This window comes from Falco punctatus (genome assembly GCF_963210335.1).
Source record: "Falco punctatus genome assembly, chromosome: Z".
In the NCBI taxonomy this organism is placed as follows: Eukaryota; Metazoa; Chordata; class Aves; order Falconiformes; family Falconidae; genus Falco; species Falco punctatus.
Window position 1 is genome coordinate 1,889,467 of NC_137586.1, and position 27,114 is coordinate 1,916,580.

The 27,114-nt window shown below is 42.8% G+C and overlaps 1 protein-coding gene across 2 annotated transcripts in view; it reads right to left on the reverse strand.

The window, feature by feature from the left end:
• The window catches only part of DCC (DCC netrin 1 receptor), a 563,445-nt gene that overhangs the window by 78,120 nt on the left and 458,211 nt on the right, over positions 1-27,114 (reverse strand). The window contains exons 13-15 of one of the 2 annotated variants that reach the window (XM_080371917.1): positions 22,047-22,188; positions 19,389-19,499; positions 14,214-14,408 (exon numbers count right to left, since the gene is read on the reverse strand). In XM_080371917.1, coding sequence (XP_080228043.1) covers positions 14,214-14,408; positions 19,389-19,499; positions 22,047-22,188 — 448 coding nt within the window. The remainder of the gene's footprint in view (positions 1-14,213; positions 14,409-19,388; positions 19,500-22,046; positions 22,189-27,114) is intronic. The other variant, XM_080371916.1, reaches the window with a different exon arrangement.

Consider the following 27,114-nt stretch of genomic DNA (forward strand, 5'->3'; position numbering starts at 1 on the left):
AATTCATTTCTGGGTGCACAGACGCCCTGCACCCACTTGTGAGCCCTCGCTTACCGCGGGGCTGTGCTAATTATCTCCCTAAATGAAAACAAAGTGAAACGAGCACATCAGTCCCATGGTGGGTTTTGCTGCAGCTTTCTGAGAAAAACAAGGCAATCCATTTTCCTGATTTTTTTCCATGTGAATTGCTTCACACACACCCCTTATTTTTATTTTTTTATGTGTTCCTTCTATTGGCGCAGAAGAAAAGCGTGGCTGAATACATTGGGCGGTCACACACCTCCCAAAGATGGGAACTGCCTCCTCAAAGTTCTTTCCTGAAAGATAACAAATGTTTGTACGTGAGGAGGCATTTATTAACGTGACATTGCAAAAGACCTGCTGCAGAATTACACATTTCTTCTACATTAACACCAAATCAGCTCAGCATGATTAATACTATTACAGTGAATCTGAAATGAGTAAATAATCTTTAAGTACGTATTGCATATTGTTACTAATATTCTTGCCACCCACACACTTTGTACTCAATTTTACGTCCAGAAGAAAAACTGACATATTTGTTTAATATTCAGGTGATTTCCGCGCTTCTATCGCAAGGGACCTAAAGTTTAAAAATTACCAAATGAATGACTGGTGCATTAATAACTCTCTGCACTAAGTATTGTACGGTTATTAATTCAGTTGGTACTCACAGTAATATCATTAGTCATAAGGAAATTATTTTGTATTCACAGAGGTGTAGTATATATTTTTGTATGATTTCCACTATATATTAGCATACTACTTTTAATTTCTAATTTCACTAAGTGTTGTAACTCTCCAGATTCCCCACGAATATTTATTTATTAAGCCGTGAAATCGTGATTTAGCTGCGAGTTTAAGAATGTCACATACAGTAGTTTCTGCGGAAGAAAAAGAAATCCATAGGCACAGGCTAGACCAACTCCATCTCACTCCCACCCATGTCCCAGCTGTTGCGTGTATTTAGGAGCATTTAGTTTATAAGGGCTAAGTTTATAAAGTTTATAAAGTGACCACGGAGACAACTGCCTCTGTAGAGCAATCCATCCCATCCTACTATCGGTATTTAAGAAACAGAAGATGAATCAGCCCCTAAGGGTCGGTGTGTATCGCCGCTAATTATGGCCAGAGCAGAGATGTCTGGCCTCCACTTGGCTTCACTTTTAAATAATGACACATTAATCAGAAAAGAATGTCATCCTGAACACTGGTTTTTTAAATGTGAAAGATCACTCGAGAAACCTGATTCTAGAAATTACTGTCCAACCCCCCAAAACCCCATAGAACTGTCACGTCTAATCAAAATACATGGTGAATTCCCAGTAATGAATAAGCAAAGTGAGTGATTTACTATTAATTTGATCATGAAAAATATACTCACAGAAACTGATAAATTAGGTGGGAAAATGTGGTAAGTTCATGGAAAATTTAAAAATGGTGACTCTGTAGCACATACTTCATTACAACTGCCCATACAGCACAATATATAGTCTATCAAATTTTATAAATTGAACCGACTGACACATGATTTATGTTTATAACTAGGTTGGGTAAGGTTACATTTGCAAAAATGAGCGATGATTGGGATAAGAATGCGATCTGTAGCTTTCTGTTAAAAACATGAAAAATTCAGGTGGTTAATTTGAGCTGCTGCTAACTGGAGCGATAAATAATTGCTTGAGCCTCCCCCTAGATAAGAGGGAAAAGGCAATTTGCCACGGTACAGTGTGTGAGCACAGTATTGGAGTTCAGTTTAGTCCGATACAGTGCAAAAGCGGAGAAGCACTAGTATTATCATGTGGCAGACAGTTGCTTTTCGTACTCTTATTGTCTATTAATAATACTTACGGGGTCACTCTGGTGCTCTTTTTGGGAAAATGCCACTGACTGGAGTGGGAGTTCAAACGAGGAAAGCTTTTCAGTGTAAACCTACTAATCAGAGCAGCAGCTAATGGAACACAAGGGTTCTTAGCACTCCCAGCAGAAACACCCCAAAGAAACCCAATTGCAATGCAGCTGCAAGAATTCAGAGTGAAATTCTGATAGTTTTTTCTCCACCGACTCCCATTAATCACAGTGAGGAACACAACTCCATAACAATGATGTTACCATTTGTATTTGCTATTCTGCAGTAGAAGGCTAGTTTTGCTTTTTTTTTTTTTTTTTTTTTTTCCCTGGCAGAAAAAATCTCTTCTTGCCTTGGAAGAAGCTGAGCAAAGAATTCAGCTTTAATTAGAGCATCACCCAAGGATTGCCATGTCAGTACTGGTGTGCAACATGCCCTGGAAATAAAGTTGTGTTGTGCAGTTCAACTTGGGGTGGGGAAAAAAGAACAAGAAGTCCAAACTGAACATGAACAGAAATGATTTTTTTACTGACAGATGTGGTTACGGGAAAGCAAATAATCAGCAAATACCAACTCTATTCAAGATATACCCCAGTTCTTTTCTTCTTAACGAGGGTAAAATTGTGATATCTTACAGTCAATACATGGGGTCTTTTGACAGATCTTGAGCTTTCACGTCTAATTTCATTTTCTCTTTAAACTATAAATATAAAATAAATGCTTGACCACTAGATGTGAACACCAATCCAAGGAAAGCTCCTTGCCTTTAAACTACCGTCTCGGAAAGAGGGTAGAGCACACAGCTGACTTTCCAGATCAGCTCCCTTCTCCCTCAAATAAAAGTTCATGCTCAAGCCCTTGTTCTCACTTCCCATTTTAACCACTCCCTGACATGAGGGACCTGCAGAATGCTCTACGGGTACCAACTGTACAGAGCTGAAGCTAAGATGGGGTGTCCTGATCATAACGACAGTGCTGCTCAACCCCTTCACGCCACTCAGAGCTCCTGCCTTTGCACTTCAGAACAGCTGAATTTCTTCTACTGCAATGTAGCGAATAGAACAGCAATAAAGGTAAGTAATCTGCTCATTAATCTTCTCCTGATGCCTTTACCGGTGCCTTTCCTGATCCTCACCGACAGCGAAGTAGCAGTTCATTGAGCTTTCCTTTCAGTCTGCTTGAGCATCCGTGTGAGTCTGAGTACAGCATTCCAACATGCCCATGCTGCCACAGCTTGCTGCGGAGGAAAGCTTGCAGCTTTTGTGCCCCTTTTTTTTTTTTTTCTTTTTTTTTTTTTTCCTTTCACCCATTTTTAAGCTCTTTTTTAACTGTAGACTCCTGAAGTCTACCCTTGGGATGGCAGACAGGAGTAAGGTATCCACCATGAGGAGCTACAGCTTCCCTGTAGACCAAGTAGGAACAAAGATATCTTGTCAAAACTGATGGGGTCTGGCAATATCCTGCAGTAAAAGGACAGGGCAGGGACTGTAGCAAGAGAAATTCCTATTAGTTATTAGAAAAAAAAAATAAAACTGAGGGCTGTCAAGTGCTGAGGCAGGGGCCCAGAGTGGCTGCGGAACACCCATCCATGAAGGTGCTCCCAAGTCCCCTGCACATGATGCTGGCATCACCCAGAGCTTCCTTCAAAGCTGGCCCTGCTTGAACAAAGACTTGGCCCATCCGACTTGAGGGATCCCTTCCAACCTAAGTCATTCTGTGCTAATCAATATCTGCTCACACAGGCAGGGTGAGAGCAGAAGCCTGGCTTTGGTACCCAGCTGAGGAAGCTCTAAGCCAGCTGCTGATGCAGGACCCTTCCGTCTTCCCTGTTGCTGTCACCTCTTGCTTCTCCAAAAGCATACTGACTCCCCTTTCTCAGCAACGAAAGGAGTGCAAACACAAATGCTAGATTTTGTCGGAAGCAGAGTAACATCTGCAGGAAACGCCCCGTTAAAAAAGGTCTTTGAGAGAATTATGTCCATGCCCTGTGTGTCCTGCCATTGCCACTGATGCTGAAAGACGCTCCAAAGGGCCAGGAAAGCCATCATTCACTGTTCTCTCAAAAAGCAGCCAGGGAACAGCCTCCTTTACTCCTGTCTGGGTTTGTGAAAACATCGCACCTAGTAATCAATAGCACCAGTGATCAGTTCCTAGCCCTAGTAATGTTAGTTTATTTCCAAGAAAAAGGTAATCTACCTACCTGACAATTGTCCACCTGAAGCATAAAGTCTGCAGACAAGAGTTATTGAATTCTGAGACATCAAGAGAGAAAAGCACCCCCAACACTGCGGTCAGATGTCACACAAATGCCCCCCCCGCCCCCTCCCCCCCACCCCCCGCACCATTAAGAACCCCAAGCACAGTTCATAATCGAGTTTTCAACTCACAGTGCCACAAGAAACAGCCCCAACCAGGCAGAGACCCTGCTCAGAAGGAGTCCGAGGGGTTTCTCTGCAAATTCGGGAGGAATCCCTTTCACCAGAGAGGGTGCTTGGGTCAGACCCTGAAGGAAACCTTCTGCGTTCAGCAGACTGCTAAATAAATCTGTGCTCTGAGAGCAGCAGTGTTTGGGCTAGTCAGATATCCAGGCATAATAAACCACGCCATGTGTGGCATTAGAGCATTAGCAGGGTCTCACCTGGGGGTCGGATGCCTGGAGGTGATTTGGCCACCTCTGTTATCCTCCAGCAACAGACCGCACACCATCACCCAAAAAGAAAGGCGCCCGTACTCTGATTTTCCAAATATTCCCCGGGCACCTAACAGCCAGCCGACTAAACTCCATTAAAAGAAACAACAGGTGATGTATTCTACCTCCCGGACCACATACACCTGGGCTGGAGGACAAAGCTTAGAAGCAGATTTTAGCACAATCTAGGGAAACGATATCCACACTTTAAAAAAAAAAAAAAAAAAAAAAAAAGAAAAGGTATCTTTTAATCATATTAGCAAATGTAACTAGAAGTATTGCAGTAGAATAGACTATCATGATGAAATTAACAAATTTTCTCCTATGTTGTCACCTAGAAAACCACAGCTTTATTTTATTTCTTCTAGACACTTTGTACACTTTGCACATCAGCTGCATTTCAGTGGAGGAGGAGGAGATGATTTCTGTGATGTTACTTCATCAAAGGTATCAGGTAACTTGGGAAGGAGTCACTATCGGAAAGCCTAAATTGGGTAATAAAGAGCTCATGGATTGCTTTCAATAAAATAAGTATCCTTTAACACAACCAAATTTACATCTTCTGGTAAGCTGAATAATCCCTGATAACAGAGAAGAACTTTGTTCAATTAAGTTAAACTTACCAAATGCAGTAAAATTCCAGAATACATTTTCCAAGATGACAGAGGACGATATCTCCTGGTATCTCCTCTGTGAATGGAAAGCCCAAACTGCACATAATGGAACTTTGGCACATTTTTCCCATGCCATTCATCCAATGTTCGTTCAAAGTCACCTAATAAGCACCAGGAGTCCTAGTATGTCCTGAAAATCAATTCCTTCTGCTAAGGATCCAAAAAAGCAATGCAGATTGCTGATTGAGGCATCAAAATCAGAAACTTTTGGCCCGGGACAGTTCCCACCTGAGTGCTAAAGCACAATTTAGATAACGATGTGCCTCACAGTTCTGGGGGTGCCTGGGTATTTATAGGTGCTCTGGCCGATTCTGGAAACATTTAACTTCTAAAACACTAGGGAAAGTGTCTGACAGAGCAAAGGGAATTTACCATAAGAATCTGTTCAGTGCTTTTATTTTAATGTAGTTCAGGAGAGGAACAGCAGGTCTGTATTAAAAATTGTTTTTAAGATGTCATCTCATCATGTGTTATGCCTGCTTGCTGATTTCTTTCGTGAGCTATGTCCTATACGCATTATAACAAAAAAAAAAAAAAATAATTTTTAAAGCAAAGACTGAAATTTGAACACACTTAGAAACAGGTCTTGCCTCCTGCGGAGATGTGAACCTTTACAACTCCCATGGTGCATTGCAAGCTCAGTGTACTCTGTGTCGGTAGGGATGTGAGACAACAAAAAAATCCCAATGCGTATCACATACATTTGCTATTGATGTTACAAATGCAGCCAAACTCATGGAAAGTAAAGTAGTGTAGCAGAAAATGAAGTGTAAGACATATGGACAAATGAATAAAAAATGAATAGCCATGACTCAAGATGCTTCCAGAGGAAACGCTGTTAATGCACCAGGAGGGTTAACCGGTGCATGGGCAAGGCTTCCTCAGGCACTCATACGCAAAAATAACAATGCAAGTTGCACCATGAGGAAAGGTTGCATTTTCCTTTGGGAAAAGTAAGTCTTTCAGCCAAGCGAATATGCATCTGTAAGCCCGGGTCACTCAGCTGTTTTGATCTCCTTGGCATCCACGACTGAGAGATCAGTGACACTCCAGAAGGCAGAGTGTCGTATCTGTCCTCTTCCCAGGAAAACCAGCCTTGCTACAAAGCTTCCTTTTGTTTTTTGGTAGAGGAATGAACATAAAGGAAAAAAAAATACTCTTGGCTATCTGTATTATTCATATTATAACTTGGGATTAAGGGTCATTCTTAGGCATTCTGTTCTTTACCGACGAAGGAGGGAAATATTCAGCATTTTCTGTTCCATCTGCTGTCAATCGGAACCCAAACACTTTGTCAGGGCAGCCTGCTTAGCTGGTTTTTAACACGAGGACACTCTTAAAACCCACACTGTGTGTGGGAGTTGTGCGAGAGCCGTTTGCAATGTAAATAATGCAGGGATCACAAACTGACCCTTTGCCTGGGAGCCATTTCCCCGTACTCTGTAAGAAAGCAAAGTCAGGGAGAAATGAAAGAAAATTGTTGCAAGGAAGTATTTGCAAAAATGGCAGCATTACTTTAAATGACAATCAGTTTTCAAAGGCAAGAAAGAAAATGAACAATCCCTGGAGTCTCAAAGTGCCTTTACTTGTTAATGTTGTGCTTTAATGTGATCTATGAGGGAAACAGTGAGATGCATAAAATTTAACATATTTTTGTTTGATTTTCACTGCTCCGCTTTGTAATAGAAAAGCAAAGGGAAGAAAACAACCCAAAACTACATTCAAAAAGCTTTTTTGTTCCTTTTCATGTCTTTGTTATAATCCACAACTGTCATCTGCAAAGATTAAAGCAAATGAAGAAAATTCTTTCTCTCCCTTTGCAATAAAATAAAATGTATTTTTGCCTCATCTATGCAGAAGGGTCAAATTTAATCCAATCCATAGTAACGATGCAGGTGAATTAGACGGAACCCTTCGTATTCCTACTGCTATGGTTGTTTAAAATACAAATTCAGCTCAGAAACCTTTATCTTCACTTCTTGTCACTAGCAACTGTCGATTGTTAAGAGGTAGTAACTGTGAAAACTCTTTGCTAGGTTTTGCTGCAGATGATGCACTTTGCTTTCAGTGCTGGCCAGGAGGATCAAAGGTTACAGTTAATCACAGACTGACAGCATGGTTTGGGTCAGGAGGGACCTCAAAGCCCACCCAGTCCCACCCCCTGCACCTCCCCCCAGCCCAGGTGGGTCCCAGCCCCAGCCTGGCCGTGGGCACTGCCGGGGACGGGGCACCCACAGCTGCTCTGGGCAGCCTCTGCCGGCGCCTCCCACCCTCACAGGGAGCAATTCCTTCCCAGTACCCAGGATAAATGTCCCCTCTTCCAGTGTAAACCCATTCCCCCTTGTCCTATCGCTACAGGCCCTGGTACAAAGCCCCTCTCCAGCTTCCCTGTCGGCTCCTTTAGGTGCTGGAAGGTGCTCAAAGGTCTCCCTGGAGCCTTCTCCAGGCTGAACCACCCCAGCTCTCCCAGCCGGTCCTGCCAGCAGAGATGCTCCAGCCCCAGGTCACCCCATGGCCTCCTCTGGCCCCGCTCCAGCAGGTCCATGTCCTCCCTGTGCTGAAAACCCCCGAGCTGGACGCAGCGCTGCAGGGGGGTCTCACCAGAGCGGGGCAGAGACCTCTCCCTTGACTGGTGGCCACGCTGCCCAGGATGCAGCCCAGGGCACGGGGGGCTTTCTGGGCTGCGAGCGCACATCGCTGGGTCAAATCCAGCTTCTCATCCACCAGCACCCCCAAGTCCTTCTGCCTGGGGCTGCTCCAAATCCATTCTCCGCCCAGCTGTATCTGTGCTTGGGGTTGCCCTGACCCCAACCTTGCACTTGGCCTTGTTGATCTTCATGAGGTCTACAACGTCCCACCTCTCCGAGCCTGTCCAGGTCCCTCTGGATGGCATCCCTTCCCTCCGGCGCGCCAACCACACCACACAGCTTGGTGTCATCAGCAGACTTGCTGAGGGTGTGCTTGAACGATTCCACTGCCCATGTCACCAAGGAAGACGTTAAACAGCACTGGTCCCAGTACTGACTCCTGAGGAACACCACTTGTCACTGGTCTCCACTGAGCATTGAGCCATTGACCACAATGGAGTGTGACCATCCAGCCAATTCCTTAACCATTGAGCAGTCCCTCCATCAGATCCACATCTCCCCAGCTTACAGACAAGGATGCCGTGCGGGACAGCACGAAATGTTTTGCACAGGTCCAGGAAGGTGACTTTTCAGTTGCTCTTCCCTTATCCACCAATGCTAGAACCCCATCTCAGAAGGCCAACAAATTTGTCAGGCATCATTAAAAAGATGCATGAAAATAATATTTCAAGATGTGCACTCCAGCTTCCCAATCAGACTCTTTCAAGAGGGAGCACACGAACTCCTGCGCGCTCGGGGAGATGAAAAGTCACTTTTTCCTAGGTCACATCAAGGCAATGGTACTTAAAAAGCTCTTTCTAAAATTACGCCTTGTTCTCCTCACACACGTAAGGGAGCAGGAAGGGATGGGCTCTGAAGAAGAAAATCCACGTTTCTGTAAGACTCTGGAACTTGGTACAGCTTTCCCATCGTATTTCATTTTTAAATGGTCTGAATATCTGTGAAATACTCATTTTTATGCACATATTTCTCCTGGAAAAACCTAAGGCATTTTACAGATGCAGGTATTATTATGGATGCCAGAGGAATTATCTTATCTGATCAGCTTAAAACTGAGGCTGAGGTTTTCAAAACTGCATCTCTCTGCTTCCACTCGTGTGATGCAAACCCCATGTCAACAGCGGCAGAATTATTCTATTGTTATTATTCAAATGCTTTTTTTACAGCACTTTTGCTGTTGGGATGTCAGTAACATAGAGCAAAGGCAGAGGCCACTGTGCAGTACCGGGAGGCTAATGGTCATGCTCCGTGTCTCCTTATGCCCAGCCCACTCTCCTTCTCATGCCAGCCTCCTACCTACATCCCTTCTTCCAGGAAGCTATCAAAATATCCCAGAATGAGTTATCAAAATATCCCAGAATGACGTAATAATATTGTTAACTTATTGGAATATGCTACAATAAAGTTACCGTCTTTCCTTTTTCCAATCCATTAATTAAACCCACAGCTTTACGATCTACTAAAAGTGTTATGCAAATTAATACGGCTGCCATGGTGTTTCAGATATTTTGGGGTTTCTGTTTGCATAATTAGTAAATGGAAATCTCCTTGACATAGTTCTTCCCTTTTCTTTTAAACTTTTATTTCATGACTAAACTTTAACATAAAGCTCTGTGGACACGAGCCCAGTCAGTTTATTACTACACTTAACGCCTTCCGAGTTGGATCAGTACAGAAATTGTTACTTCTTATGCCTACAAGATCCAAATTGGCACCTGTGAATTTTCCAAGACTGTTAAAACCACCACTAACCAGCCAATAACCTTGCCATTTATAATGACAAGCAAAAAGTTAAAAGTATTAAAAAGAAAAAAAAAAAAGAAAATGAAGTGGTTTACTAGAAGCGGTGTCTCCCATTAGAATTATTCATTTGAGAGTCAGTCAGGCACTGATTTCTCTGTCACAGCAAAGGCTGAGTGAGAGCAGGGGATGCTCACTCCTGAAATTTATGAGACTGACATAAAATATCTTTCATAGGCTGCAGACAGAAAATACAACAAATTCCTCACTGACAAAGCTGAAGTCTCTGGATATTCTTATATTCTTCTGCACCTGGGGAGAGTGTCTCCAAGGCAATATGACCACTCAGTCATAAGGAAATCACTCTAATTCATTCTAGAGTACAAGTGTTATCTCTACATAGTTGTATTCAAGATGATCATCACACAGAATAAAGTTCTCAATCACTATTATGAAAGACTGAGCACTTTTCTTCATGTTTTTGAAGTGACTTACTCAGCAGCTGAAGTGTACTACTCAGGTAAGTGCTGGTAACAGCTCAGGTACAGGCTGATTCAGGCATTAAAAAAGTTTGGCTTGAAGGAAGTAATCAATTAAGTACCTGAAACGCGATGCAAAGCTGCCATACGACTTGTGCTTAGTGGTGCTACACTTACATCATCGATAGTAAGGGTAGGAACGAAAAAGGAGGCCACTCTGTGAGCATGTAGGTCTCCATCCCTCCTGTATGGGTGTTCTCTGTAAGTAGATTGTCCGTCGCTTCCAAGCCTTGTTTCTTCCAGCAGAATTTATTTCGGATTACGAAGGTGCAATGAAGCGTCTAACAGGATTTCTAAAGAGACTTCAACATCTGACTCCCATCCCAAACCAGTAAGAACTACACAGAAAGAATTTCTCGTCTAGCATTAGCAGTAGATTGAAGGTGCAAAGACATTTGGAACTTCATCATCAGCTCCAGAATGGCACATCCCGAAGCGTAACAACGTACACCACGGCTACGTTACCGTTACAAACACCCACCGTGGTCAACAGGGAGAAACCCTCAGGTGACAGAGCTGCTGAATGGGTTGAACTATGTTAAATATCGGAGGCTGGGTCAAATAAACAGTCCAGACAGTCGGATAGAGATTTTGCCATTAGTTCCATCGTGTCACAACGCTTTCACCACCAAATGCTGACGTACCGCGTCCACAAGTGAAGCTACCATCTCCTCTACAACCTGGCCGCAGAGCAGGTAAACCAGCCCTGAGCTCAAAGCATGGGCTACGGCTTGTTTCTGACTCCACTTTCATGACAGCAAGAAGTAATTTAGGATTGAATTTTAGAATTATACATTTTTTTCTGCATAAAAATAGAAATTACAATGGACGCCTCTAGTGCCAGACATTTATACCACTGGTACCCAACCATCCACCCGTGCTCATCAGGCATGTGTGGCAGCGGCCAGCAATGACCTGCAGCTGCACAAACAAGTCAGGGAAGGAGGAACAAAACCCACACAAATATCAGCAGGGGTAACTGCAGCCTTACGTATCCAATGAGCAGGAATTGCTACAGCAACCCTATCGCAACAGCCAGACAAAAGGGGATCACAAAGGCAGGAATTTCCAGGGCAACCGTATCGTGGATGCTGGGAAGGGAATAAAGCCATTGAGCCAGCCTGTTCGCTTCAACTTTCAATACCTACATGCATCCCTCTTCTAAATCTCTGAATTTTAAAGTCTTTGGGAAGATGTCCAGGAGGTGCTTTTGGGCACAGAGGGAAAAAAAAAAAAAAAAAAGTGTTCCCAGGGAAAAGATCAGGCATGCATGTACATGCACACATATGGCATTGGGGTGTGTTGCATCCCTCCTCAACCCAGCACAGCGCTAATTTTAACTCAGGAGTTCGTTACCATCATTTCTTTCGGGACTACAGCACGAGTTTACAGAAGTAAAATAAAGCCCAGCGTGGACCTGGATTATTGGGTTTGGGCATCTGTGTGCGAAAATGGTGACTGGAAACGCGAGCCAGGCAGGATTTCTGACAGGCAGCTGATGTCAAACAAATCCGATTGCCCTTTAATGGAAGTCTCTACCGCTCCAGCATCTAAACGATACATAGGTTTGCAGTGTGCTTTGTAAGAGCATACAAAGGACCAATAAAAAGAACTGCAGGGAACCTCAAGAAGCTGCAAACCCCCAATTTTTTGGCGAGCTACATCACAGAGCAGATCGAGGCGAAGTGGGGCGACCTCTCTGCAGTCTCTAACGAGCCAGAGGAGAGAGGGGGAACCGAAAGGAAGCAATCACAGAAAGCCACGTGGATGAGGTCTTTGGAGGGGAGAGAAAACTCATTGAAGTTCACCATTTATTTACATATCAGACTTCATCGTTGCTTTTGCATATTACATTTAAGGTAGCATTACTGCTCGGGCACAGGCTTCATAGGAAATTTTACAACAGGTGGGATGAGTTCATATAACAGCTAGGAAATATTTTTCCCCCTCATTCCTGCCAGCAGCACATTTTGACTCATAACCTTACTGAAAACAGTACTTTTATTAGGAAAAGAATTCCGTCTCATCATTTTGTGTAATTTTCTTGTAATGGTTTCAAATAAAGTGGGTGAATAACGTAGGAAATGTTGGCAACTGTTCTAATTTTTAAAAAGCTTTCTCGGGGTCCTTGGTCACATGCCTCTGGGGTTCTTTTTCTGTAGGTATTCAAACAATGACATTTAATTAGCACAATTATTCATGGAAATTGATTTTCAAAGTTGTACATTTGAACATTAAGAGAAGTCGAATTTCAAATGTGCATGTCAAGCTCTGTGACCAAAGTGCTTGCATCCTTACCCGGTTAGAGACCAGATGCATGAGGCTTATCTGGACAACGACAATTAAGTTACACTGGTCACATCTGGAATATTTGCAGTCAAATCAAAACAGGTACCATGAAAAGATATTTTCATTTTGAATAATCAATAACTTTCATGAAATCTGTTGGAGGGTGTTCAGCAAAAAAACCCCCAATTGATTTCATTGACTGAACTATTTATAAATAAACATTCGATACGCTCAAAACAGTTTCTTGACATTTTCTAAATGTCTGAGTATTACTTCTGTAATTAAAGCATATTAAGTGAAACACCCTCCCTGACTTGCTGGACTTCTATGTACTTCTACCTGTGAGCACAGCCAAAAATATTTAATTTAATCCATAGAAACAATTCTGATAGCTGCACTATACCATCAGCTTTCCACAAACACCAAGCATCACTACCCTATGAGAAGGCTTTTGTATCTGCCAGTCATTTCTAGCATATCTTCTACTTGACGGTAGTGGCTACCAGAGGTCCTGTGAGCAAATATACTCACTGGTCATTTCATACATGAAGAATAAGCACATTGGTTTTGATAGCTCTGTCCATGTAATTTTCTTTTCTAATACTTCTGGGTCAACAGTGGTGAAAGACTCAACTGAAAATTCATTAAAGATATGAAACAACTTAAAAGAGGCTTGGGAGAATTTAAATCCCTTTTGGAATTAAAAAAAATATTTTGCATTTAACCCCCTCCATTAGTTATTAGACACGCACATTCATTAGTAATAGCTTTTATCTTTATATTCTACACAATTTCTTCCATATTCCAGCCAGGCATCTTTCCGTTTTGCATAATAACTTCACACTTGCACCAAACAGTATCAAACCTGCCTTTTCCCGTAAAACGCACTGAATATCTGGGAGCGTTTATGCATGCCTCTTGGCGAACACCTCCATCATGACATAAGACATTTGGACAGAGAGAAGCTGTTTGACGAAGTTGGAGTAAAACCAGTTTGTTTTACTTCCCGGGTTCCCCAAAGGAAACAGCAAAAAGGCTGGATGATGCTGTTGCACGGTGCTACAAATCACACGTTCCAACTCAAAGCATCCTCGAACATTGGAGTTCTGGCCCAAACAACTTACCAAGCTAATGAATCTTCCTGTAATAGCTCATCGTTGCTAGATTACAAAGCAGAAAACTTACCATTTTTACCTGGAATAAAAGCGCTAAAGAAGTAACGACAAGGAAACCATTATACTTCTTGACATCCTTTAAACTCTGAACCGTTTTCCCAGGGCTCAGAGAACGGCCCATCACCACTGGAAGGATCCAGGTCCCCGTGTACCATGCTGAGAATTTAGATGAACTGTTGGAGAGGCTGTGCCATGAATAATGAATAACACTCTCTCTCTCTCGACACATTTTGACAGACACAAAATAGGAGTTTCGAGATTGCCATTAAATTCAAACCCAGGAGGGCCAGCCCCAGGAATAACATCTTTAAGGTTCAGCTCTCTGCACAAGTGGGAGTCAGTATTAGGGGCACATGACTTAATAAGATCTCCTGAATCAAATGAAGATTTGATCAGAGAGATTTCATATGTTTGAGAGTATCCAGTGTTTTGAAGGTAAGAGCAACCAGGAAAGGGAATGCAGAAACAGTCTAAGAAAGCAACACGTGAAGGAAGCACCGGTCATAGCCTGAAAATAAACGTACAAAAGCAGTGGAACCTCAAAGGAACCTCTTCTCATGAAATGAAATGAATGAAAACACTTACTTACCCAAATTTTCAATGGAATAATAACGCTGTTTGCTGTCCACCCGCACGGTCTCAGCGTACGGACTGCCTACACCGTAGCCAATGATGTACCCGCGGACGACAATGTTCGGGTTCAGCGGTGGAGTCCAGCTCATGACGATGCTTGTTGTCAAGGGCCTGACATGAAGAGAGCTTGGCTGGTCAGGAACCTGAGATTCTGGGATGTGAGAAAAAAAAAAAAAAAGAAGTATAAATTAATATTCTACTCAAGGTTTGCATTTAGATGAAAACATTTGCACAAAAAAATCCCCAAGCAGGTACCCCAGAGTTACATGCAGAGCTTACATGCAATTTCGTGTGAGCTACATCCTTCCCTTCCAAGAGCACCAATACGCCTCTCCCTAGTTTAAATGGAGCATCTCCTAGCGCTTTCCACCGTTAGCACAAGGCTAGGAGAGATTTAAAATGATGCAGGAAAATGAAAGATGACCTGCAAAAGAATTCCCGGGAAGACAACTTTTCTTTTCCCTGGTCTATTTGCAAGTTCAGCAGGATCCTGACAGCTGAGTGCGTGAGTTGTCCTGTGCTCACAGATTATTTAACGAGAAGGTTTACTTTGTTAGCAATGTACTAGTACATCCTGACAATGATCTGTCTCTTTCCCAAGAAAACAAGAAGTGAATTTAACTCTCGGACATGCATCTCTTGCTTTGAAGCTGCTTTAAATCATACACCGACATTTCACAAATGAAATAACCAAAATGAGATATTTTATTTACAGGTGTTCCTATAAGTAGTAATTAAGCACTTGGAGTCTGTTTCCCCTTCTACAAGCCTAATTTTACTGTAAAGGTTAGATGACTAAATGCCTTTTGTTTGAGTTTACTCGATAACTACCATATCACAAGTCTCTTCAGAGGAGCTGCACAGTAGCTTGTCTTTTTGAGAGCAGAAAGAAGACAAGTTACTATTTTTCCCCGATAAAAAGGCTTGCAATATAATAGATGAAAGCTTATACAGAAGGCAACAAGAACAGGGTAGAAAAAACAGACTATAACGAGGTAAACTCCAACAAAAGACACTTTGCAGTTGTGAAGCATTCCCACTGTAAACCTTGGAAAAAGGTAATGAAAAGAAGAATTAACACTTTTCAATAACCAGTGCCGTAGACGCGTCCTTGGTGTTTTAAGGGCTTTCAGATGAATTCCGATGAACGCACCAGAGCACTCTGAAAACCTGTTGCACCTTCAGGGAATTCCGCTTTGTACATTACCGCTCTGAAACACCTAGCCACTTTGGACATCCTTTGCCCTCAACTCCTTGAAACTGCAAAGCATGGGTCAAAGAAAATTCACTGAAAAGCAGCTACTCACAAAAAGAAAGAGATTGCACCAGCAGTGCCACTGCAAGTCAGGGAAAGTTGCCGTTTCCCCCAACTCCATTCCCAAACTTTGTTTTAATGCCCAAGCAAAAGTTACGTGAGCAGCTACTCTTGAGCAGTGCTGTTTGAAAAACAAATGACAGAAGCATTTTTTGCAAGCCTCAGAGAGAAAATAACAACTTAATGCCTTGAAATGAGAAGCTGGATAACACGGCAACACCGCAATTCCTCGAACTTTCTAAAGCCAGCAATTCTTAGGCAGCAAAGGAGATCAGAAGCATTCAAGGAATCGATTGCCTTCAGATGATGATTTTTACATCTGACACAACACAGAGATTTTAACTGCAGTACAGATACCTCTAGGCAGCCATTTAGGTTAAAACTACTTTATTCAAACACTTCATATTCTTTCTTTCGAACAATTCCGTTACGCGAGTCATGCATTTCAGAGCTACATCATGATGTCTTGTTTCAAAAAGCAAAAGGCAGGTTAACTTCTTGGACCTTTCTTGTGAATTAAGTCTCTCAAATGAAGCTGGGCTGGAAAACATTTTGAACTGTTCTTTGAATATTGAAGCTTCCTAAACACAACTATTTTTTGAAGATGCCTTTTTGTTTTTTTTTTTGCTTCACTTTTCTGTATAAAGCAATTTTAATTACACTATCTTTAGCTCTACTTTCAAATGTATCCTGGGAAAAAAAACATTTTCCTTATTCTGAAACAGCACTGAATTTTAGAATTTTTGTCATGTAGTTCAGATCCTAAAGCACAAAGTTAAATGTCAGAAGCAACTATTCCACCCACCCACCCCCCAAACAACATATTTTTTGGATCCCTTTACAACGAAGCACATTTTCCGCAGTATGGGCTTCTGCCAAACACAACGCACAGCCAACCATCTAAATCCACAAATACTTCAGGAAACTGGACCATTCAGCCTTTGGATGGCTCTGCTGGTTTTCAGTGTCCCAGCACTTGGATATCCAGGAGAAGAACTCTTTATCAAAACATACATCCCATATTTCTGCTTCCTTTGCTAGGCCATGTCCTTGCCATTCCAGACCAACACGTTCACTTCTGTTTCTCCTGGGTGTAAATATGATGCCAGAACCAGTTCTGAGAAGCAGCCTTGAGAGCCAGCGGGAATCTCCACAAGGAATGCTACTACATGAAGTAAGTTTTTCATCTGAAGTCCCAAGTGAGCCAAATTTAGGGTGCCCCTCTTAACTACACCAGGAGTCCAGCACCGGCTCCCACGCAGGGGCACCTCTGGGCACCTGTCAGCCACGGGGAGACACGAGCTGTGGGTGCCCACCAGCCCCTGGCACGCAGGACAGCTCCCCAGCGGATCGACCCACCAAACCAGATTCCTTGGTGCTGCATTCCTTACTCTCTCCCTTAGGAACACCTGGGCTCCCAGGAAAGGGGAGCTGAGGCTCCATGTCACTGCCTGGTGTGCCACCTCCTCCGGGGTGCCACACTGCCCACGCGTGCCTCCCAGCCCTTCGCTGGGTGTGTGGGTGACAGCGTCAGTGCCCACGCCTTCCATCCTGGGAATACTGCACTCAGCGCTAGTCAAAGCTCCCTAATTCCACTGCCAACCTTGACAGATGCTTTACATCTGGGTCACTTTAGCCATTTCCTCAGCCATTCAAAGATGTACGTTTCACAAAATCAAGGTACTTTTTACTCATCCCGTATTTCCTGAATCACTTTTCAAGAGAAATTACAGTATGAATAACAATCTGGCTTGTCATGCTCTTAAAGCACTAATTTAGAGCTGAAGCTGAACTGTATCGCTATCTAATATGTATAACAGCTTCCATCTGTTCAATGCAGTAATGAGAAACCAAGCATCCTAAACCCATTTTCCTGAAGGATACCTTTGCTAAGTTGATCAGAGATTCTCTTGCATCCTTGCTCAAGCTATTTAAAACAGACCCTTCAGGGAAAGCGTTGCTTTCTGTATTTTTTTTTTTTCTTATTAAAGGATAAAATTTGAGGCTTAAGATAAATATTTAAAACCTTCCCAGCTGTCAGTAAAGGAACGCGAGCTTTCTAGGGAACCTTGAAGAAGCAGCTCTGTTTGGATTTCTAATCACTTAAAAAAAAAAGACACTAATTAAAATGAATATCTGTTGGGAGTTGACGCTCTTCTCAAGGATAGCATTCGTCTTCGTGTTGCTGATACCAAAAAGGCTTCCAGCGAAAGCGAGAGAACCTGCATTTGCCACAGCAGCAGAGAGGGAATTGCAGTTACCAGCCTGTGCTCCAGCCCTTCCCTGGTTAGCTGACACTTGCAGGATGTGGTGTAACTGGTTTATCCAAGCATTTTTAGCTAGCACGCAACACGGTGCATTCCCAGCATCAGGCTGCTGCAGCTTGACGAGGATAATTCATAATGCAAGCACATGGCAGCACAATACCTGAACAAAACCGCTTTGCCCAGGTTTATTCACATGTACCCGCTTCCATCGTGCGTCTCCTGTGATGGCTTGATTAACCTCTTTACGTGCACATGTGTACGTGGGCACGGAAACTTCGAAGGAACGTAGTGTCTACTAAACACAAATCAAAACAAACACACTGAAATGCATTACTTTCTTTTTCCACACTGCGGTGCGTTCACAATTTCTCCCTTACTCCTGCCAGTGAAAAACGTTACACCTTCACAACAGCACTCCTCACAGTGCCATCCAGCCACGGCGTAATGAGAAAGAGAGCATCAAGCACCGTGGCGTGTCATCACCGTTGGTATAGTTACGAGGCGCCTAGAAGCATCACCTCTGCTTTAAAACCTTGATGAGAAACCGCAGGGACTGGGTCTCCCAGTTTGCGTGCCATGCACCGTGGTCCCTCCCAGTCTGCTGGAAAATTGCAGTTGGATATAGGGAAAGGCAGAAATTCTTCCATTTGCAAGATTTTGAGCTCCTAAGGAAATCCGGCCAGTCAGTCAAAAGAAAGGCACCATCAAGTAATATGGTGCATTTCAACTGATTATTTATTGATTCTTTCATCTGGTTTGCCTTTGATCCTTTTGAGGTGGTTTATTTTGTTTTAAAAAAAATCATAGCAATTTTCATCACTTTCCTTTTATTTTCTATTCATCTCCTTTCTACTACATATTCGCTTCTTAGGGATTGTCTGTAGTTTTGCCATGGCTTCCATCTGTCAGATTCTTTGTCCCATTTGATTTGCACTCTGCTTATTTTTTTTTTAGGTAGACTTTTTCATTACTCTCCTTTTATTCCTTTACTACTTCAAATATTCCAGTCATTTTATCTAACACTTTCATTCCAGTGTTTTTCTTCCCTTTTGTGCCAACATCAGCACTGATTTATACAGCCCACAGTTTCCAGGTATCTGCATCCCGTCATCTTTCACTAATTAGGCAGCTTCACTGCCAACCTGCATTTCTAACATCTGCAAATAAAGGCTGGGAAACAGGATTCGACCTATTGGAAAATTTGCTTGGTGAATTGTTAGGCTTGTTGGCTTCAGCTTCATTGTTTCTTTGATTGATGCTGTTTATTATTTATGAAGTTACCGATTCACTCCGCTGTATTATTGCAAATCGCCAGGAGCTAAATTCTGGCAGGGAATTATTTCCATGAAGGTTTCTGACTCCTCGGTCCCGGTGACAACAGAGAAACATAACCCATGGCATATGGGACCCAGGAGCATTAAGAGAACATCTGCTGGTGGGTGTCTAGAGCCCAGGCATCCCACCCTAACCTGGGCTGGGGTGACAACCGCAGTGACATCCCTCAGCTAGAAGGCTTTGGGAGACAACCACTTGTAAAAGATGCATTTACCATCGAGATCGTTCTCAGGTGTCTCCGCTGTGTACCAGTCTGAGGAGGGTCCTGTCCCATTCACCGTCATGGCAGCCACCTGGAAACTGTACTGGCTTCCTTTCTCAAGTCCTGTTTAATTCAAACAAAACAAAACAAAACAGAAAAAAAAAAAGGCAAATAAAAATCATACAGAAAGGAGAAGACTAAGAAAGGAAATTAATGACGATACCAGAGTTTGCAACAGAATGAGTAAAATGAAATCTCTAGTAATAGTCCGTTGGATTTGCTACATGGAAGGAAATATATAGAAATACATATATATCTATATAAAACATATATACACATAAAACAGACATGCAGATATAGGCTTTAAGAATTGCATGAAGGCTGTACCGGCCCAGGACTAATTTTGGGTTGTCATTCCCGTTGGCTGTGTTCATACATACGTACAAAAATGAATGGAAGTCTGCTTAGTAAAGAAATGAAAAATTGTTTTGCATAACTAAGGCATTAATTACATGCTTAACCAAACCAGCTCGCAGCTTTTAACATGCAGGGAAAGGCAGGTATACACTCTCCTTCTGCATAAAATTTGCAGGTTAGGAACAAGGTTTGCAACTGAAGAGCATTTTGCTCTCCAGTGCTCCTGATTATCTTCAGAGCACACAGATCAGGAAAAAAAACCCCAAACAAACAACAAAAAAAAAACCCAAAACCAAAAAACCAAAGTCTTATCAATATTGTGAAATAAGTACAAATTCAGAAAGAGATGTTTTCCCTCTGTGGCTAAAGCCACCAGAAAACAATTACAGCAGTGTTCCTGAACATGCCACAAGACTTCCAAGTCCCCAAGGGGGGGGATATAGGTTTATCTTTTTCCTTAGTCTATACCAACCACAAAGCACAGGAAAAAAACATGTTTCATTTAATTGCAAACATTCTCTGGAGAACGCTCATAATTAAAAAAAAAAAAAAAAAAAAAAAAAAAAAAAAAAAAAGCAGTTTAACGTTTCGCTGACATGGAAGCCTATTCTAAAATTGATAGTGGCTATTTAAAAACCCACCTTGGAACTCTAAACTCGTTTGCTATTGCAGATGTTCTTACTAATCCTGTGAAGCACCTCCCTACCCAACAGCATTGCCACTACGATGTCAAGTGCCTCTGTGTTAATATTTAAAATGTACATTTAGAAGACCCACGGAGCTCAGTCTCCACCAAGTGCAATATATGCGTGCGGAAAGTAGTAACAAGGTCTGGATATTTTCCTTCATTGCTTTCTCAAAATATGTATTCCCAAGCTCCGTTAAAAATAATAAAAAACCAAACAAAAAACCAAACAAAAACCCCAAAACACTTTAGGGGCTGCAGGGAGGGGAGGGCTGGGGCTGCCTGCAGCCCACACTCCCACCAGGGCTCCCCCAGTAATTTAAGCCCGGAATAATTCCAGTTAAGGCAAGACTTTGTTCAGGACGTGGGGATCTACCACAAGAGAGATTAATCTACTCTGCTCCGAGTGGCTTTAACCTCCTGCAGCCTTCCCCCCTCGCTGAGGGCACGATCCGCAGGGATCTGCAGGGATGGAGCTACAGAGGTCCCTGCCTTCGCTCTGGCACTTCGCATAGCTATGGCTTCTCCTCTAAGCCATCAGAGCAGCAGCGACTCAAACATCTGAGCAGCTTCCACCATGATTTCTACTTGATCTGCCAGAAGACAGATCCTTTCCAACTTCCCGAACGTGCTCTGCACACTATCCCTCCCCAGAAAGTACTTGGCTGTCATGCAGCCACTAGTGATGAAGCCTTCACAAGGGGTCCCGGGGAGGGGTGTGTGTGTGTGTGTGTGTTTGGCCACGAGCCTAAGTGAGACGACCAAGATGAGATCTCAGTATTTAAGGTCTTGGTCATAAAAAAGCTCCCCTTTTGCTTTTATTTCAGTTTTTAATAAGATGCTGCTTTTCCTTCCAAACCAGCACGTGGTTATTATTTCTTCTGCAATATAAAATTACTTCTGATTCTCACAAACCACACTTTACACCTGGAAGTACATATAAAGTAGGTCATCTGAGGTACAATCGTCGTTATGCTGAATTCAGTAGCAAAGGTGCCACTGACTTTGACAAAGTTTAATTGTCCCCATTGATGCTTCGGCTGCTTTCTCAGTTATGTCTTGGGCACAATGCAAGAACCCAGCTGAAATTCATTTTCACATACCAGAATTAACCACTACCCTTACGACCCTCACCTGGCTGCTTTCATTCTTCGCAATTATAGTTTCGCTATGATCTACTCTTGTCCTTTTTATTCTGTGAGGAGGTATTTTCCATTGAAAATCCAAGGAAATCGATAATTTTGCACCCAGAAGATAGATGATGTTGGCTGAGAGCTCAAAAAAAACCAAACCCCAACAACTGAGGCTTAAGATACAGGAGGCAAAAAATTCAGCTTCAAATTCATGAATGACAAAATCCAGGAGACAAACATATGGTAAAAATATTAAGGAAAAAATAGGTTTGGGAAAAAAAAAAAAAAGCGCACCATAAAGGCTGTCTCTGTACAACACAATAAATGCTACCTGCCAGCAAAGAAATCAATGTTTCCTTGAAGTGCAAGTATATTTTATTCCCAAAGCATTTAATTCATCAAAACCTTGCAAGGCTGTACCATGTGAACACTGACCTGTGAACAAGTACCAGAGGTTGTTTGGCTCCAGTGTTTCAATCTCACCCCTGCGGGTAGTCTTTCTATGTCGGATTTTATAGCCCGTAATAAATCCATTCTGAGTACCTGGCGGTGGAGGTGACCAGCTAACTTTGATGCTCTGTAACAGAAGAGATATTATTGTTGATTTCCCCCCTCCCCCCAAAGAAATAACAGAAATAAAGCACATTAAATGAATAGGGGGGGGGGGGGGGGGAGGAGAAAGAAAAAGGCTATTTTTCTAATAGCAACATGTATTCAACTAAGCTGTTATTTTGGGAAGAAAACCAAACTGGATCTAGACACTTTCACAGTGGCGTAAAGCAAAGTGTACGTTCTCTAGCAGTGGATGGCTATACACACAATGGATGTATACAGAAAATTTTCTCCCTTTTCAGGAATTTTTCATTTCACCAGGTCACTGGAATACCTATGGCACTAGAAATACCAGCTCTGGCGTTGAGCAGACACTGCGGCTCATTTCGCTTTCCAGCCCCATGTGCCTCTTGTTGACAGTAGGATAGAGATCTCAGCCTGAGCAGCAACAACGGTTCCGTCCCGTTTTAACTCCACGGACGTTCAGAGACGTTACTGCACCCTAGTTATATCGACGCAAAGAGAGTCAAACCTCCTGGGAATAAACTTCTTGCTGATCCCAACACTTCCGAGCATCTCCATGGAGCCATTCATTGGGCAGCATCAGAAGCAACGCAATTAACCAAGACCAACCACTTATTTTTCCCTGCTGGATTGTACAAGGGATCTCACCCCAGCTGAACAGCCCAACCCGAAACCATCCCCTACATGGCCAGCCACCCATCTCTGCCACCACTCTCCTTGCAGAAAGGTCTGAAGGAGTTTTATCACCATGACACAGAAGGCAGTCCACGTATGTGGCCAGTCCTGTCACCTTCTTCTTCCTCCCCGTGCCCAGCAGCTTTGTGCCATGCTGCAGCCACTGCTCTCTGCTCAACCCTGTCCCTTTGCCCATGATCCCCACCACCATCACTCCCTTATCACCAATGGATCTTTTTCCTTACGCTGTGGCAACTGCCTTTCTTCAGGCGCCTTTTGTGAGGGATCTCATCAAAAGGCTTTAGGATACCCAAGCCAAGGATATCAACTGGATCTCCTTGCCCACATGCTCAACAATTCCTTTTTTATTTTTTATTAAAGTCAAAAGACTTTAATAGGCATGTGAAGCTGGGCTTTCCACCACAAAAGCTGTATTGATCCTTCCTTATCATATCATGTCCATCCATATGTCTATTCATTCTATTCTTTACTGCAGTTTCTATCAATTCATCCAGGCGAAACCACCAGATTTACTAAGCTGGACTGATAAGAGAGCTGATATCATACATCAGTGTTTCTCTGCTAAAACAACCTGGGCACCAGCTGTTCCTTCCAAGTCTCCAATCCTAGAGTACTTTCACCCAGCGCAATACGAGCTATTCAGGGTACTAGAGTTTTCTCACGATTGTATCTCTACCATCTCTTATAGCACCGTCTTACAAATTTTTAGACAAAAAGAAGTCAACTGCATCACAGTGGATAGTTCTTGACCAAACACAATTTATTACCATTATTGAGTTGTTTAGGCCCTGCATAAATACGTTATAGCACATATCAATTTAATTATTGCAATAGAAAAATCAATTTTGCAAATATACTGCCCAGTGATTTATTGTTACAATCAATTATACATTTCAAAATCAATACTTTGGGGTTTCATTGCTGAGTGAAATAATGCTGAAGTTTTTCCCGTAGGGCAGAACACACTCAATTTCTGAAAGCAGAGCATGACTGTTTTAAAACTGTAGTTGGGTCACTTTGCATATTGAAATTGCCTACATATAAAATGTTTATGGAGACTGCAAACACCCACAAAGTGCCTTTAAAACCTATTTCTGTTGACAGTTCTGGTGACATCTACAGGTAATGCAATCTTTGGTACCGCTGCACTCCCAACTCTTCCCATCTCTGTATGACGTTGAGCCACAGTCCCACCACAGGGACTCAGCACCTGTGAATATTCCAGCCCAGCTATGAGAAGACACTTCCAACACCCCATTTCCCAGGTGGAGAAGAAAGCAGAGCATTTGGATGTTTTCCCAGAGGAAGAAAAAACAATCCATCTTTCCCCTGCCCCTTCCAAGAGCAACAAGAAAAACTCTTCCATCACCCCAGCTGCTCCCATCCATGAACAAAAAAAACAAATGGAAGAAGGAACAATAAAGAAGTGGAGGGACAGGAATGCTTCCAGGGACCTGTCACACAGCTCATGCAGGTGGGTGGCTACAGGAATGATTTGTAGATTCAAAAATCCCATCAGAACGGACAAATCACACTGGTGTCTCAGTCCAGAAAGTGCAGTAACACCAACTTTTGCCCAAAGGTGCAGCTTACAGAAAATTTACCACTATATCAGCTGATAGAAACCACAAGCGAATTTTGAAAGAAATCCCATGCTTCCAAAGACCTTCTGATGCCCCAGACATTTGACTGGACCTTTGAGTGGTCCACCATCTTTTTCAAACCACAGGCTCCATTTTGTCAATTTATTTCAAACAACAACAACAAAAGACTTCTCCGAGCTGCCTGTCAGCTGAAACATCTAGGAGGCCCCAAGACAATTTGCTGCCCTCCGGGAGAGGCAGCAAGAGCGCTGGTTGCACACATTCTGAGGAAGGGTTCTCCAGGCCAAACAAACACTTTCTTGCAAATGGAACAATACTCAAGCAACAGATCTGCCACTGGGGTGGCTTAACCCCTCGATGGGGCCAGTCAGCAACCATTTAAAAGACTGATAGATGGTATAATGACTTTGGAACTGGAGCAGGAATGGCTCTGGTCCCTCTCAAGCCATTTCACCATAAGGTTGCATGAGCCTTGCACAGGGATGCTCGATGTGGGACCCTGATGAGGCAGCATTGGTCCTACCTTTCTGAGCAGAGAAAATGCTGAAGGCTCCCAAAGGAAGGGCACAGCAGCACAAGGGTGACAGTGTCCAAGCAAGTTCTCCAAGCATATCGAAGCACATGCCCAAACAGAGCAAAGGACCAAGCCTTCTGCACACAGGCATAGTACTGCACGTGTGCAATTACTTGGGAGTTTTATACATGCATAGCTTTTAGGGATATAAGGAACTATTGCAGTCATCCTATTTCTAGCTTGACCTTGACCCTAATTTGATTTTTAAAAAGACGAGTTCCAACAGAAGCGTCCAGGCACTTGGAGCTGTGACACCTGCAAGCACAGAACAGTTTTTATGAGACCCCAAATATCCCTTCCTCTGCCTTGAAGTCAACAGTGACTGCATCTCCCTGCACAGCAGGTCCCTCAGAAGTAACGGCTTTGATCCAACACTCAGAGTAGAATAAATAAGAACTTCCTTATGATTAGAGGAAAAAGCAGGTTCTTTACAGATCCACCTAAAGCTGTCACTTGAACGGCAACAGTTCACTTTCACCTCAACCTGGTCTCCATGGACACCGCAACGATGCTTTTTATCAATAGTACTTAATGTGTGACCCTTTGCTCCAGGAAAATCAATGACTAAGGTTCTAACAGGCTTCTTGTCCTTTCTTCTGCTTAAGAGAGAGCAGTAACGACTAGTGCTCTAATCCTTCACGCTTTATCTGAGAGGTAACCAACAGCAAGAAAATAGTTCCTTTCCGTTATACCAGGATTCCTAAGGAAGCCATAAAATGAAGCCAGCTTCAAGGCGATTGTAGGAACGTGTTAGTCCTGGTTGGAACGTAACATGGAAAAGTAGTATAAAAGGTTGCTGGCCACCTCCCATTTTCTGAAATACACCTTTTTCAACGGGAACGTCGTCCCTTTCATGCACCATGAAGAAATCACCCTGAGCAGCTCAGACACCCAGCACAGCCCTGGCTCAGAGCTGCAAACGCCTGGGATTGTTGCAAAACAGCCCTTTAGAGATTGCAGACTACGTGGCATGACCCCTCCTAGTTTGACTGTATTTGCTAAACCTTTTCAGGGAGAACAGATGTTGACTCCAAGAGTTCTAACCAAATCTGAGGTGAAACTTTAACATCTTTCCTGCAGTTTCCAAAACCACAGGATATTTCCATTTTCCCATTTCCACAATTATTTAGTAGAATAAGAAAAAGCTGAGGTATTATCTCTATATGGATTGGAAATGTAGACCACCAGAAAGCTCACAAATCTTAGAAAATCAAAGTTTCTAGATGTGCAAAGACCATTTGTCAGTTCATTTTAGTCAATAATCCTCTGATTATAAATATTTATAAACATATTTGCAAATGTTCATTTAGCTATAGTAGCAGACGACTAGCACCTGCTTTATGAACTTTCTCTGTTGCACTCTGTCCCTGCACATAAGCTTTTCTTCTGATTTTTTCTTTACTAAGCCCATTCTGTGGTTGCTTTTTTTCCCCAGTCAAAGTTCAATTATCCACAATCAAACCAGCCAGATACAAAAATCAAACCTTTGACACAACAGAGCCTTGAAGTGATATGCTGGAGGAAGGCTCCAAAACCCACCAAGATTTTCAGCCATCACATGCCTTAAGGGTGGGTGGGCTATTCTGCTTGAAAAGTGGAGCAAAACTAAACCAAAACGGGAATAACGCCTGTGTAAAAATACTCAGGGCGCATCCTGAGCTGACAAAGAGCACTGGGATGGGATGGGATGGGATGGGATGGGATGGGATGGGATGGGATGGGATGGGATGGGATGGGATGAGTGGGGTAGGGGTCACAGAACTCCTAGCACCTTTAAAGGGGACAACAGGTGCTATCCAGGATCAGTCCAGAGATTTCACATTTTTAGAAAAAAACTTTCATGAGTTAAAATTTTCCACCTACCAGCTGATGGTGAATTATAATCTTTATATATATATATGACTGAGGTTAAGCCAGTTAAAAGGCAAAGCCTGACCAATTGCAAGGTAGGGAAGGGAAATAAAGCTAGAAGAAGAAAGGCTGTTGTGAATTTGTGTAGATTAAGCACCTAGAACACCTCTTATTTGTAAAAAGTTGGGAAAAGTTCAACAAA